Below are 15,684 nucleotides of genomic sequence, written 5' to 3'. Positions count from 1 at the left end.
ATTATATAACACTTCCTAATTGAGAATGGCTCCCAGAGTTGTAGTAAATTATAAACCAAAATGATTTATGCTATATTTTTACTATTTTCCTATGAATGGAAAAACATTCTTTTTATCAATATATATATTTATATATATATATGTGAATGTGTTTCGTTTATTATGCCATATATATTATGGAAAAAATGAATTTCGTCATAAAGAAATGGAATTTTTAAATATAATTTTTTAATGTGGAGAAAAAATAAATAAATTAAAAGAACACAAATATATCTAACAGATAAATGTTTAAAGATATACAATAAATAAACGCTATTAATATACAAACATCAATTAACTCATAACAGATTAAGATGTTTCCATTAAGTATATAGCATACATTTTTCTTTAATGTAACTTATAATATAAATTTCCTGTAAATTATCATTATGTTTCTATAAGGAGTTTTTTTCCTTTTTTTTTTTTTTATGAACAAAATCTTTATATAAATTAAAACATCAAACGGTCGAACTATGGGAATGTAAAAAAAATACAAATAAATATATTTCTAAATGTGAAAATAACTACATATTATGAAGTAATAGGATAAAATGAAATTACAGAAATTTTTGTAATAATATTGTATTAATTCAAGAATAGTGTTACAATTTATTTATTTTGTTTTGTTTCCTTATTCCAAATTATAATTATTTCCAAGTTTAACATTTTCTGAAAATATTAATATTAACTGCATTTTTGTATAGGTATATTAATATCTTATTACTTTTATTGAAACAAGTATTAATATATTGTTTTAATGGATAATATTACAAAAATAAAAAATGTACATATAATTGTAATATATTTGAAGTGCTTCAATTTCAAACCTCATATTTAATGAATTTTTTTTTCTCTTTATTACTTTATATTCATTTTCTTTATTATCTAGAGACATTAAAAAATTTAAATAATATTTTTCATTAATAGCTTTTTTTCTTAAATATCATTTAAATATATTATGGAAGTATACCTATGAATTTATAGAAACGGTTTTTCTGCTATTTCATCCGATTTGTCTACTGTTCTATCACTAACTATATAATTTGCATATAAGTCATCTTCTCTTATCCAATCGTCTATCTCATTTCTGAAACAATCTTTCCATGTATGAGCATCAAATTCCTCATTTCTTTTATTTTCTATATCATTGTTATTATATTCAATTATAATTTCTGTAATTTCTTGTTTTTTACTTGAATATCCTTCTCCCTTCCATTCATTTATGAATCTATCCAAATACGATTCCCTATTTTCAAGGTTTACCTCCTTTTTACATTCTTCTAATACTGCTATAAGCACGAGAATACAAAGCTTTGTTAATAATTTTTTTTTTATATATTTATATAATTCTTCATTATTTTCTTTGTGGTTCAATTCTTCTACATTTAATAGTGATACATAATTTTTAGTATCTTCATTTACATATTCATCTGAGATATTCTGCAACTCCTGCGCTAATCCATTATTCCAGTACTGATCAAGATGTTGTTGTATAATCATACCCTTTTTTGATATCCACTGTCTCCATATATCTTTTTCCCTTTCTAAAAATGAAACCTTTTGATTTTCATTTGAAGATTTATTTTTTATTTCTTCCATTTCTTGTATGTAAGATACTTCTCTTTTCCATTCATCCTTCAAATTATTAAACCAATCGTCTTTTTTAAGATTTTGAGAAAGATTTCTATGTCTTTGTATCCATTTATTCCATAGAATATTTTGTTTTTTAATATCACTTATACATTTAATATTTTCTATTATTAGATCATCATCAATTAAATTAGGAAAGGTTATATTATCCTCTTTTGTGAACTCATCTATGCATATTTCTAAAAATTCGTCTTGGATGTTTTCCCATTCTTTATTTCTGAATTCTTCGAGTACTTCCATATGTACTTCTACTATGATTTTGGATCTGTCTCTTGTTCGCTTTGATAAATTTACATTTTTTGTAAGTTCATTTATTTTTATTTTTTTTATAATTTCTTCATCATCATATATTGTGTGTTCTAAAGGATCATCCGTAAAAATTTTACTTTTCTTGTTAGAAAATGAAGGTACAAGCAATCTCAGAAATTTCACATGTCTTCTACTTATCTTTTTTTTTTTTATATATTCCAGTTAAAGCAAACTATAGTATAAGAAAAACATTTTTATAAAATAAGCTATTACAATAAATAAATGATTTTCATATTTTTAAGCCTTTATTATTATATTACTTTAATAAAAAGAGAAAATATAATAATAATTACCAAGCTTATTAAAATAGATGATGTATATTTATCACTTGGATTTAATGTCGTACCTATAATTGTATTTTATACATATATATGTATATATTATTTAATATAGTTATTTCAAATGTAGAAACATAAGTAGAATTAGTGATACCTGTAGTATGGGATATTTGAGGACTACGTGCTAAGGTATATGTCGATGCTTTATCAGTTGGCTGGGTATTCTCAGGATCAGGAGATAATTGTATGTCTTGAAGAGTTGGAGAGAGTAATGCATCAGTAACTTCTGATGCTACATGTACATCTTCAGAACTATTAGCTGCTTCTAATGATGCATCTGCTAAAGATTGTGAATCCTCAGTTTCTTTAGTTGAATGTTTAATTTCTGAAACTTCACTTTTAATATGTTCTGGTGGAGGTTGTGGTGAAATATGTGATTCAATTTCAGTTTGATGTTCGGGTATAACTTGCACATCTGTTTCTTGTTGGACGTGAGATTTGGATATAATTTGATCTGTATTTTGAATTTGAGTTTCTAAACCTTTACTTTCTGTTTCAAGTAAACTTTCAGTAGTTTCTACTGAATTCGGGGTTATACATTCAGAAAGTTCTTTAAATGTATTCTGATCCAATATGTTGCATACTGGTTCTGGGATTTGTTTTTTTGATTTTTTTTTGGGACTTCCTTTTTTGTAACAACTTTCGAAGAGGTTTCTCTTTTCTTCAAATTGCTTCTGCATCTCTATAATCCATGCATTATATGCTTTGCATTTTTTTAAACATATAGTTTCACATTTACCTGAGTTAGTTTTTTTTAAGTTCTCTATTTCCTTCAAATATCTAGTTCTTTTTTTACAAAAATCCTCTTCTTTATATTTTAATTCTAAAAGTTCTTTATGTTCTTTTTTTAAGATCATGGGGCATCCACCATAATTAGTTATATCCTTAAAGTATTGATGTAGATGAAACTTTAATAAGGATTCCCACATACGTTGGCTTGTATACAGAGGAGGAGACATATTCTTAATTAGAAAATCAGCTAATTGTTTGCATTCTTCTTTAAATGAATTTTCGTTATTTGCCGTTTTTAAGAAATTAGTTTTATTTTGTATGTGAGCTCTAATAGTCCTAAATTGTTGTGTGTGTTGTAGTCCAAATCCTGCCGATCCAGAAAGAGCGAAATTCTGAATTTAAAAGAATTATTAAAAATTACCTAAGTATTAAGTATTACGTTAGTTGCACTGTAACATATTTTATTATAAATAAATAATTTATGTATGAATATAATTGTATAAAAAAAAAATGAATATTACCTTAGGTATACAATTTTCCATAATGACCCTATATCGATGCTCTAGTTCGTTGAAAATGAAAATGTTAAAGAAATTTAACCGTGCACATTTTGTATCAATAGCGTATTTTAAAAATTAAGATGTATTAAGAGGAATTACATATTTATGAGCTATGTAGTAATTTATATTAGAAATATAAAGTAAATAAATTTATTATTATATATTCTGTAAGAGTTTTATCTTATTTTACCTTAAATAAATATAAAACAACGGAAGATATATCCTAAATATGTTTTGAAATTAAATGGTAGTTAAGTATATATTAGTGTATAAAATTTATATAACCATTATTATAGGGATCCCAATAACTTACAAAAAAAAAATTACATATAAATTAAATGTAAATAAGTTAAAATTTATTATATATAAATATTATTAATCAATTTATTGCTTTTTCTTTTGGCTCTTTTTTTTTTTTTTAACGCAAAATAAAGTATATAAATACTATTGTGTATTAAGGTAAACAATTCTTTTTGTTCAAGTTTTTTTGGAAAATAAATAATCTATAAACCAGATAATTATTAACACTTATTGTATGTTTGTTATTATGTTACATTTATCATTTTTCCAATACTTCGCATGACATTGTAATTATATTGTTAACAGTTTTTTATTTTTAATACCTTATATATAGAAATGGGAAATAATAATATATAAATTATACTATATTGTTTCTGTTTTTGAGAATGATAAATAACATTATAATGCACTTAATCCATTTAATAATATATGCAAATATTCTACCAAAAATTTAATAAGTTATGCTATATATTATGCTATAAAATAATTTTAAATAGTATACATTATCATACATATACATACATATGTATATTCTGTACTTGTCTATTACCACTTTTGAATAAAATTGATTTCATTTGGACTAAATGTTAATGTATAAAGAATAACTTAAGGTATATTATTTATTGAATAAAATGTTGAGTGCTTATGAAATATATGAAAAATTATTAGAATATACTTGTGAGAACGTTATTCGTACTATATGTCTAAAAAATCGTAAAATGAATTATAACTATGTAATGAAAAATAATAATACTAAATTCTACGTAAATGCAATAATATATTAAATTAAATAATACAACATTATTGAAGTTTCATAACTGTTTTTTTGTACTTATTCATATATATATTCTAATAAATACATCATAAAAATTTTTTTTTAATTTTATTTCTATTTTTATTTTTTTTTCTGCATTTGCTATGAATATGAAAAAATCGTTTTAAGACTATTATTAAGTATTCATTTATGATCTAGAATGACAAAATTAAGTATTAGCGTATAATATATTTTTAAATATTAATCAAAAAATGAAATCACAGAACTCTTTAAAAATATTACTTGCAATATAATTTATTAATTGTTAATGTAAATATATTATTACTTATTTTAAAATTTCTTTTGAAACAAGCATATAAAAGATAATGAATAAGCAAGAAATTAAAATAATATATATATTAGTAAATTTTAGTAAATAATTATTTGAATTAGTGGTTGATGTAATATAATTATGTTTAACCAATCTGTTATATTAAAGAATTATTGGTTTTTACTTATTTGTAATTTTTGAATTTATTTTTACTGAATTTTTTTTTTTTTTTTATGTTCTTTATATTTTAATCCCTTACATTCCATCTCATTTTTTTAAAAATATTTTTATTTATTACATTGTACATGAGAATATATGTGACAATAATTCATCATTTTTTAAGATATTATATATTTAAAATATCTCATTTGAATGTATAAGATATGTGGAAAATATAGTACATAATATATAGGTAATAGTGGATGATTAGGTAGCAAAATAAAAGAATATATAATTTTCTGAAATATGTGAAAGTATATTGGAAGAACATTATTATAATTGTTATCAAGTGTATATATAACAATTTATTTCTTCTATTTTTTTTTTTTTTTTGTTTTATATATGTATGAAAAATCTTATTGTTTTGACGTATCCTCTATTATTATATTTTTAATATATAATAAAATTTATTGCATAACATTACTGTTTATACATAACATATAAGTTAAATAAATGAAAAAAATAGTAAATATTATTATGAATTATATGATATTTCTCCATAGTTCAATGATTATTTTATTAATTTATTTAAAAAATATATTTTAGTATTAAAATAGATATATTAAATAAGTGGAATTTTCATATAAAATGCACTAATGATATTCCAGCATGTTTAAATATATATATATAACATTTTATTAAGAATACATTTAAAGGAAATATTATGCAAATATATTTGTATTAATTATGTATTAAAACCAAATTTTTAATAAATATAAAAAAAATATATGCCCAATATTAATTATAATCACCTAAATACATTATACTGTTGTTCACTTAAAAAAAATATTATTCTTCCAATTGAATAATTAAAAAATAATAAAAAAAAAAAAAATTTACAATAATTAACAATAATATATTATTATCATTTTAATATATATATAATTTTGTTATGACAGAATTTATGGAAGTGCTCATTTGGTTTTTATTAGTTTTTAGCACAACTAGGTTCTCTAACTATCTTACATATAGCTGATGTTTAGAATGAAATAAATATTAATGCATTTTTATATATTCATAATACTACAAATGTAACGTACAAAAAGAATAAAAATAAACTTTGTATATATTGAAGTTCTATTGAACCTTTACATTTAAAGAGAATTTTTCTATTTTAGTAACAATAACTGTTCCTATATATTTTTTTGGGATGTTTTAATAAAACAAAATATATATATTTACTAACTTATTTATGTTTTTTCTGTATTAAGGAATACTATAAAAATGATTTATTGTCTTTGTAAAATATTATATTTTTTCCTTATTGAATATATATTATATAAGGAAAATGCATTCTTATATGTACATCTGCATAAAGTGCAGAAACCTTTCACATTAAGTATTTTTTATATTTGCTAAATTATACATATATAAAGAAGAAAATAATATAAAATAATATTAACAATTTTAATGTATTATTTATATATTTATACTAGCTATATATTACAATATATACAAAAAATAAAACGTTCGATTTTTATGGAATATAATGTTTTATATGTGCAGTTTCAAAATATTACTTGAAGATATCTTTTTTTTACTTTTCTAAAAAGAAGATTACCATAAAATTCTTTTTTCATTATACATTTTAACATAAATTATATATATTACTGATTCTAAAAAGTTTACTATTAAACAATTTAACATGTACAATCATCGCATCTATGCTGAAAAATATTATTAATTATATAATAGTAATATAAATAGATATGCTGAGCAAAATAGAAATAATTCATGTAATCAATTGCAAAAATTTTAAAGTGAATATGGAACTCGTAAAAAGTATATATCTAATTTCAAAAGTGTAGAATAGTTAAAATATGTTAATGAACTACATGAAGTTGCTGAATATCATTCATGTTTAGTTTCAGTAAAATACTGATTATAGAGATTATTGTCATATAAACAACCTTATGCTACTAGGTGTTAATTTATTTATTAATTTTCCATAATTAGATTAATATTTAATGCAATATTTTTCATGTGTTTCCTTTTGTATTACACTATATATCATTCTAATTAAAAACGTGAACACATTTTTACAGTCCTAATATATAACGATAATTATTTATTACTCTAATAGAATTGTTTCTCTCTGTATGTAATTCTTAGTAATATTTGTTTTTTCCAACTTGGCAATGATGTTGTTTTCAATAAAAAAAAAATTAAAAGATGTCGAAATGTGAAGGTGAACAAAATGGTAAAATGCTGATAAGTGCTTCTGAAAGGCATGACATATATTAGTGTAACAAGGGATATTGCACAATATATAAAGAACAAAATACTAATTTATAAATTTTCAGTAACAGATAACTTTGTGAATATAAAAAAAGACTTTAATAAGCATAATGAAGTATGTTTTGAATGAATTTAGAAACAAAAGTTAGAATAATTTTTTGTTTAATAAAAATACTGAAAATGTAATAGTATGAGTGTGTTATCCTAATGGAACCATAAAAATTTGATAGATGAAGACACTTATAAACTATTTTAACATTGAAAATAAAAATATATTAAATTAAAAGACAAATATTTTACGAAAAATTATAAAATATAAGGTACATATGAAGAATGAATAAAAAAAGCATTAATTATAATTGTATAACCAATAACCATTTTATTATTCGGTATTAATACAGTATGAATGCATAATATTTCTTATAAGCAATTCATGCATGTAATATATATAAGTGGATAGTAAAGGATATATAATTAAATAATTGCATAAGCGTACTATGAATAGTAAGTATAATAGATAAACATAATTATAGTTAAATTAACAAAACATTCGTAACAGTTGGAATATGTCATATATATGAATGTATAATTAACATATAAATTGTAGTTCTTGTAGTATAATAATTAATTTGTCAAAAATTGCATAAACTCTGGAATCCAAAAATTAAAATGCAAATGCTATAAATTAGAATTTGATATTAAACAAATCTATAGAGAACAAAAGTATGTAATCAAGTAGCATTAAAAATTTTTAATTGAATATTAACAATAATATCTCATATTTTATACTAAGATAATGGGGATATAATTTATTGAATTTTTACAAAAATCACACATATAGACAAATTTCTTGTATAGTACTAGTAGACTCTATATTTACTTGTATTACTAAAAGATAAAACGTAAAATTAAAAAATATTTATCGTAAAATAAATTATTATGTTATAATTTTTTTACTATATTATGCTTTAATACTGCTTGAAATATTAGTATATATTTATAATTACAGACTGCAGAATGATATAGTATGAACTATAATATTTTAATACTTAAGTGTACCTTTTTAAAATAATATATATGACAGTAACTTAAATTTTTCATTTATACAAATTAAATATGAGAAAATTATATTGTATTATATGAAGTAATCGAAAAATATTATATAGGATTGTTTTTTAGTATATTTGTAGCTAGAAATTGTGCTGCTTAATATATAATGTAATACTGTTAATGTGTTTAATGTGAAATGTTTAAATGACAAACAAATCTATTTTAATGTTAAATATTATTTTTTAAATAAATAATATATTCATGATGTTACGAAAAAATAAAATATTCAGTAATATGTTTGAATTTTTATTAATTTTTCATTACTTTTAATAAAATGTGAAGCATAAATTTCGATACGATAAAATAATTTTGATCATTTATAAAAGCAAAATAATAAAAAATATATTAAATAAAAAAAAAAAATTTGGTTATATAAATTTTTGAAAGCAAACTTTACTTATTTTTTTTCATAATCTAAAATTATTTTAGGAAAAACATATATTGTTTTATGTTTGTACATGTTCAAATACAATTTTAAGTTTTTTATGTATGTAAATAATGTATTCAATTACAACTTAAATATATAATATCCTATAATACAATAATATTATATTTATATATATTCCAATGTATACGGTTATTAAGCAACATATTTCAAAAAAAAAAAAATTGCATATATCGTAAGAAATTAAAATAAAATGATTGTGTTTCTGAAGGAACAAAAAATTGTATATAGCTAATTTAAAAAGTTAAAAATGCTTTATTATATTAAATCTTAAATAGAATGAATAAACTTAACTATAATAAATTTAACTGTTTACTTGATAAAATTATTAAAAATTTAATTATTTATTAATATATATTTTTTATATTACTTTTTCAATATTTTTTAATCTTTTATTTACCCAATACAAGTGAAGTGTTAAAATTAGATATAAATTTACATTATAGTAGAATAACATGTAATATATATAATACATTTAAATTTTTCTGTAATTTCTTTTGCAAATACATGTCTTAAAAATATTGTAAAATAATATACGAATATTTTTATTTTTTATAGTAAATAATATTTACTGACAGTGTTAAAGAGATATATTCGTATAGTTATCAAATGCAGTAAAAATTGAAAAAATAAATAATAAATTTTAATCTATTTATTTGAACATTTATATTAATAATTAGAGAAAAATTATTACGAAAGTTCAACATTTTTTTTTAATTTCATATAATATTGCATTTACATGAAATTATAATAATTTTATTTTTTATTGTAATGTTCTAACAAAATTTTTTTTTTTTTTTAACCATATTGTATAATTATTTTCTTTATAAGTATAACCTAATAATTTTTCATATTTTGAATAAGTTGTTAAACGCATTTTTATTAATAAATATACGTTAATGTCCATTTTACTAATTAAAATTTAGTCCTAATGGAATCATTCGTATCCAAATGTGGCAACATACATATCAAGTAGAACACTTATATATAATATTTATACTAATTTAAAAATATTAAATTTCACAATATTTACTATAAGTAATGAAATTTATGTAATTCATATATATAGAATGATTAGACATGTTCGTACATATTAATCCTATGTATTTGCCTTAACTATAGCAACAATTTAGTGTAATTTATATATTATTAATTCTCATCAAGAGATAAAAGTATATATAAAATACTATTTATAAAGTTATAATATTATCATGACATATGTCAAAAATAAATCACAAAAGACAATAAAGAGGAACATACTATAAGTATTTATAACGATTTTGCTTATAAATTATATGTTTCTGAACAAGTAATAGATTAAAGTTATTATTTGCGTTCAAGTAAAAATAACTATAAATATAGGTGTTAGTACAAAAAAAATAAAAAAAAATGTTATATTACGTATATTATTGTTAATTTTATGTATAAATGATGTATGTCTTATTAATGTTACTTCTACTGTAATTTTTTATTATTAGCTATTGGGTTTTTTTTTTAAAAAAGAGGTATGAATTTTACATAAAAATATATACTTACATTTATTTAATACCAAATTAGGATTAGGATATATCTCTTCTTGTGACATAAGTTTTTAATACAAAAAGGATATCAAGAATATAAAATAAATATTAAAGTATTAAAAATTTTTATAATTCTCATATAAATTTCTGTAATGTTGATAATTTTAAAATTTCGTTTAATTAATATATTAGAATTTAAAATTACTCTATCGATAAATAAAATTTTATATAATTTTATTGTTAGTTCAGATAGTTATTTAGAATTACCTATAGTAATAATGTAGCTTCATCATGGATTTGGTAAAATTTAATGTTTTTTAATATATCTAAATTTATACTCAATTTTTAAGTTTGTGGTAAAAACAAAAGATTAGTTAATTAAAAATTAAGGCTTAAATAATTCCTAATAATTTTTTGAATCTAGGGTTTGCATGGATTTGGTTCTTCGTCAGTGCAATATATTTTAAATCCCAGATTTACAAGCATAGGACAACATATTAAAAAAATAACTTCTTCCTTAAGAGTTGAGAAAAATAAAAGAAAATTTAGAAAAACTTGCTTAGATCTGGCTGATTATATCATTGGGAAAAGCCACGCACCCGCACATATTGATCAATCTAAATGGGACTTAGCACTAAAGAATTGGTATAAAATTCAATATAAAGATCTAACTAGACATGGGGAATGCCCTATGATTATAAAGCAGAATGAGAGAAATCTTTTAGAATTAAGTTATGAGGTAAAAGATTTTCATGAAAAAAAAAAATAGAGAGCTCAATCGACTAAAATCCTTCCTTACAGAAAATAATACATATAGTTGTAATAATGATCCAGCTTGTATGAAAATACTTAAAGAATATAATATCTGGATTAATGATAGGAAAAAATATTTTGAGGGAAAAAGAGAGCTCATTCAAAAAAATTCCTCATATGAACAAAGGAAATTGAAATTTTCAATACCAATTAATAACTTGCTGAATCCTGAAATATATAGTGAACTTTCTGAAGCTTTACCTTCAGTTTCAGTTCCATTTGAAGAAGAAGATGGAAAAGAGATAAGAGGAGAAGGAAAAGGAGAAGACATATCCTTAGGAGTAAGAGGAAATGCGTCTGAAAATCAAAGTACACTACAAGAAGAAGCTTCAACTTCAGGACCATCATTACTTGAAACATCTGAAACTATAAGTACAGGAAAATTACCTGGATCAGCTGTAGATTCCCCAATTGCAGAATCTGAAAAATCAAAGTTTCCTAAAAATTCAGAACAACCTACTTCAATGACTGAATCTGATCCTGTAGAACATCGTCCAATAACTCGTGGATTAGGAGAAAGTACTGGTCATATAACTACTATACCATCTGATGAAGCATTAAAACCTGATTCAAGTTCTGTTTTTATTATACCCTCTAAAAGACCAGGTATCACTTATTTTACTTATTATTATATTTTTGAAATGTATATGCTAAATAATATATAAATTTTAAAAGATATTGCAGATACAGAAGGAAATCAATATAACGCCCACATATCGTATATTTTAACAAGCTTTCTAGTTATTATAGTATTTTCCTTTTTTATTAAAGTAAAATAAAACTAAAATATTAAAAATAACATAAACTTGTAATTAATGTAATATTTTATTTTATAAATATATTTCTATTAAATTGTAGTATGTTTTAATAGGTATGTTTAAAAAAAAGAAAAAGATAAAAAGAAGAGAAGTTAAATTTCTGAGAATATTAGTACCTTCCTATTATAACAGAAGTAAATTTTTAAGACATAATTATTTGGAACACCCAATAAATGAAGACGAAGAAATCATTAAAAAAATAAAAATACAAGAACATAATATGAACAAAAATGAAAATGTATTATACGGAAAAAAGGACAGATCCATAACTATTATAGAAGTACATATGGAAATACTGGAAGAATGCAGAAATAAAGATGGGAATATAACAAAGGAGAATTTTTAGCAATATGCCAAGAAGTATTAACAAAAAAAGAAATGAACTACACTAACTTAAAGATGATGAAGTAGTAATGGATAATATTAAAAGTACCAATGAAATTGAAAAACAAAAAGTCTATGGAGTAAATGGGTGGAAAGAATAAATTTTTGGAAAAATGAGAAAAAAGGATTGGTTTAACAATCTGAAAAATGATTGGAAAGAAGAAAGATCATACATAAAAAATAGTGAAAAATTAAGAAAATATCTTTCAAATAAAATGAAAAAGATCCATTTTTAGAAAGAAAAAAGATATATGGAGACGTTGGGTATCAAGGAAGGGTACTATTGTAGAAAAATATTTGGAAGAGGACTTGTTTGAAAAATTGAGAGAGGAAAATATAATATGATAGATACATATGAAATGAAGGAAGAAAGGTTGATATATTATTTATGAATAAAGAAGAATTGGAAAACAAAGAAAATTATGAAGTATTTATAAATACTTTAAAACAAAATTATTAGAAAAACTGTGTATACTAGTATTTATGATGGTATTAGAGGAATGTAAAAATGAGGAGTATATAGAAAATATGGAATCACATTTCGATAATTCTATAAATGAATGTATAACAGGAAAAAACTTAGATATTAAACCAGAAATTGAGGAAAATTAACTGATATTAACGGAGATGTTTTAGGGAATATAAAAAATAATAAAAATTATGCTTATGAGGGAGAAGACTGTTTCAGAGAAGAATTGAAAGAATGGATAAGAGAAAATGATGCATACATAAATTCCTTAGATAGTGATAATAACATAGACGAATGTTATCAAGTGGTAGAATAATACATGCTATATATTAATAAAGACAAATTCAAAATATATTTGAATAATAATCAGGAGAAGTTGTACGATATCTATGAAATAAATTTCTTAAATTTTGTTATAATCTAAGGAAGAAAGAAAAAGTAGAATGCAAAGAAATGAGTTATGTAAAATAGAAAAAGAGGCATAGTATATGAAGATTCAAAGTTTTATTTAAAAGATATTCCAAGATTATATAATTGTTTTTATTCTTATTAGAATATTTCTACAAAAGTTATAGTTACACATGATTCAATAAAAATAGCAATATTTTAATGTGTATATAAAACAAATAGTAATTTTTAATGTTATATAGTAGCATATTTATTTAAAAAGTTTTAAGCAATGTTTTTTTTTTTTTTGATTCCTTAATAAAAGTTTTTTTTATTGAAATATTTGGATATATTAAATTTTTACATATATTATTAAATTGTATTTATTTATTATCTATATTTTAGATAAGATATAGTAAATTGTCGGTGCCCGGTTCCCATGAAATTGATATTAATGCGTATATGAGGATCTTATATAAAAATTTTTTTTTAGTATATATATATTACATTATTTGTTAATTCTTAAATTTTCATAAATTTCACTTTAGAAATAATAAAAAGAATGCATTATTTTATATTATATAAAAACAATAATATGTCAATTAAATAAGATGGTACAATTATATAAACTGTTAAATTGGATAATACGTTTTAAATAAAAACGTTTGTACGTTAATTTAATCCTAGAATATAAATTTTATATTTTTACTGTATAAATTCTTTTCATGTCGTAGGTTCATGTCACATTTTAATAAAACATGTGTCATATAAAAAATTTGTGTTATTATTTTTTTTTTTTTCATTCCTATCAATACTGTTGTATGTAGTACAAATATTTATATTTTTAATTATAACGTAATTTTTAGTGGGTATAAACTGTATATAGCCGAAAGATTATTTTTTGGATGATAAGCAACAAATTAATAACTATATACATTGTATAAGCTAATGCACCAATTTTCACAGCATATATTATATTTATACTAATTCTGAAATAAAATCCCTATGAACTAAAGAAGTCATTTTTTTTTAATTTTATTATGGAAATTATTGATTATAAAAATTTAGAATTGTTCTGTTCGAATATTAATAATATATATATATATATATTTCTTTTTTTTTTGGAACGTTTAGGAATATTATTGGATTTACAAAAAATTATTTTTTTTTTTTATTGCTTTTTATATAAATTTGTTGAAAATATTTACAAAAATATATTTAAAATTATATATGATTTTTTATACTTTATATTTATATTTATTTATGTATTTGTATGCGTTTTTATAATATAAAAGAGCAATGCAAATACATATATATTATATCGCTATCTTGTAGATAAACAGTTATTATTTTTCTTAATTAAAAATATTGTAAAATTAAACAATACTAATATGAAAGAAAAAATGTAATCTTTTATTATAGTAAAAAATCAGAATTATATTTTTTATTTAGGGATGTTCTAATTTATATTGCATGGCCTAATGATAACATAGTTGAGAGTTTAACTTATAATTTTTGATATCTGAAATTAAATGTATTATAAGAAAATTTCCATTATATGTACATTTATAATATTATAAATAATAAAAATATTTTTTTTCATTAATCGTATCCTAGATAAATATTTTGTTAACTAGAACTGTGAAGATGGAACCTTAAATTCAACAACCGATATATTATTATCAGAAAATGAGAAAGAACAAATAATATATATATTAAAGATATATTATTTAAAATTGGATAAGATGATTCTGAAAATGAAAGTGATTATATTGAATAGACTTATTGATGAAAAGATTAGTGTAATGTCAAACATAATTCAAATTTTACGGAAAATAAATTAATCAAGAAATGAGTGTTTATTATATGTTAGTCATTTGAGGTGATAAATATATTTTTTGTTTTTGAAAAATAATTATATAGAGGATTTAATTTATATATTAATATCGGAAATATACCAATATTACTCAGAAAAAAAGTATAGAATATTTAGCATGTATGGATATCTCTTTTATTACTTACCTTGTAAGAATACTTTTGTTTATAATATTTTTGTTACATTTTTTATTTCTTAATCCTTTAGTAAATTTATTGTTTGTTAAGGAATAAATTACGAAGAACAATATTTTACTCTAACGATAGAGGTACAACTACAATGAACTTAGTTACTTTATTTTGTAGTTTAATGACCATTTATGTACTTGTAAATTTTATAAAATACATAGTTGGTGTTTGAGAAAATTAGTTATATCCTATTTACATTTCAAA

At 20.9% G+C, this 15,684-nt stretch overlaps 1 protein-coding gene and 1 pseudogene across 2 annotated transcripts; one reads left to right on the top strand and one right to left on the bottom strand.

Annotated features, from left to right (window-relative positions):
- Positions 1–1,017: 1,017 nt before the first annotated feature.
- PmUG01_00053600 (STP1 protein) lies at positions 1,018–3,610 on the bottom strand (the record flags this gene model as incomplete). Its single annotated transcript, XM_029004367.1, has 3 exons — positions 1,018–2,048; positions 2,431–3,460; positions 3,590–3,610. The coding sequence occupies 3 exons, from the start codon at positions 3,608–3,610 to the stop codon at positions 1,018–1,020; spliced, it is 2,082 nt and encodes a 693-aa protein (XP_028859061.1).
- Positions 3,611–10,984: 7,374 nt separating this feature from the next.
- PmUG01_00053500 lies at positions 10,985–13,342 on the top strand (annotated as a pseudogene). The gene is given in 13 exon segments: positions 10,985–11,305; positions 11,319–12,128; positions 12,217–12,489; positions 12,504–12,563; positions 12,578–12,622; positions 12,637–12,654; positions 12,668–12,781; positions 12,792–12,796; positions 12,807–12,887; positions 12,902–12,925; positions 12,940–12,981; positions 12,996–13,163; positions 13,178–13,342. Coding segments are annotated over 13 exon segments (2,126 nt in total).
- The last annotated feature ends 2,342 nt before the right edge of the window (positions 13,343–15,684 follow it).

This window comes from Plasmodium malariae (assembly GCF_900090045.1).
Source record: "Plasmodium malariae genome assembly, contig: PmUG01_00_28, whole genome shotgun sequence".
NCBI lineage: Eukaryota > Apicomplexa > Aconoidasida > Haemosporida > Plasmodiidae > Plasmodium > Plasmodium malariae.
The sequence above is the reverse complement of the archived record's forward strand: the minus strand, read 5'-3'. Positions and strand labels throughout refer to the sequence as shown.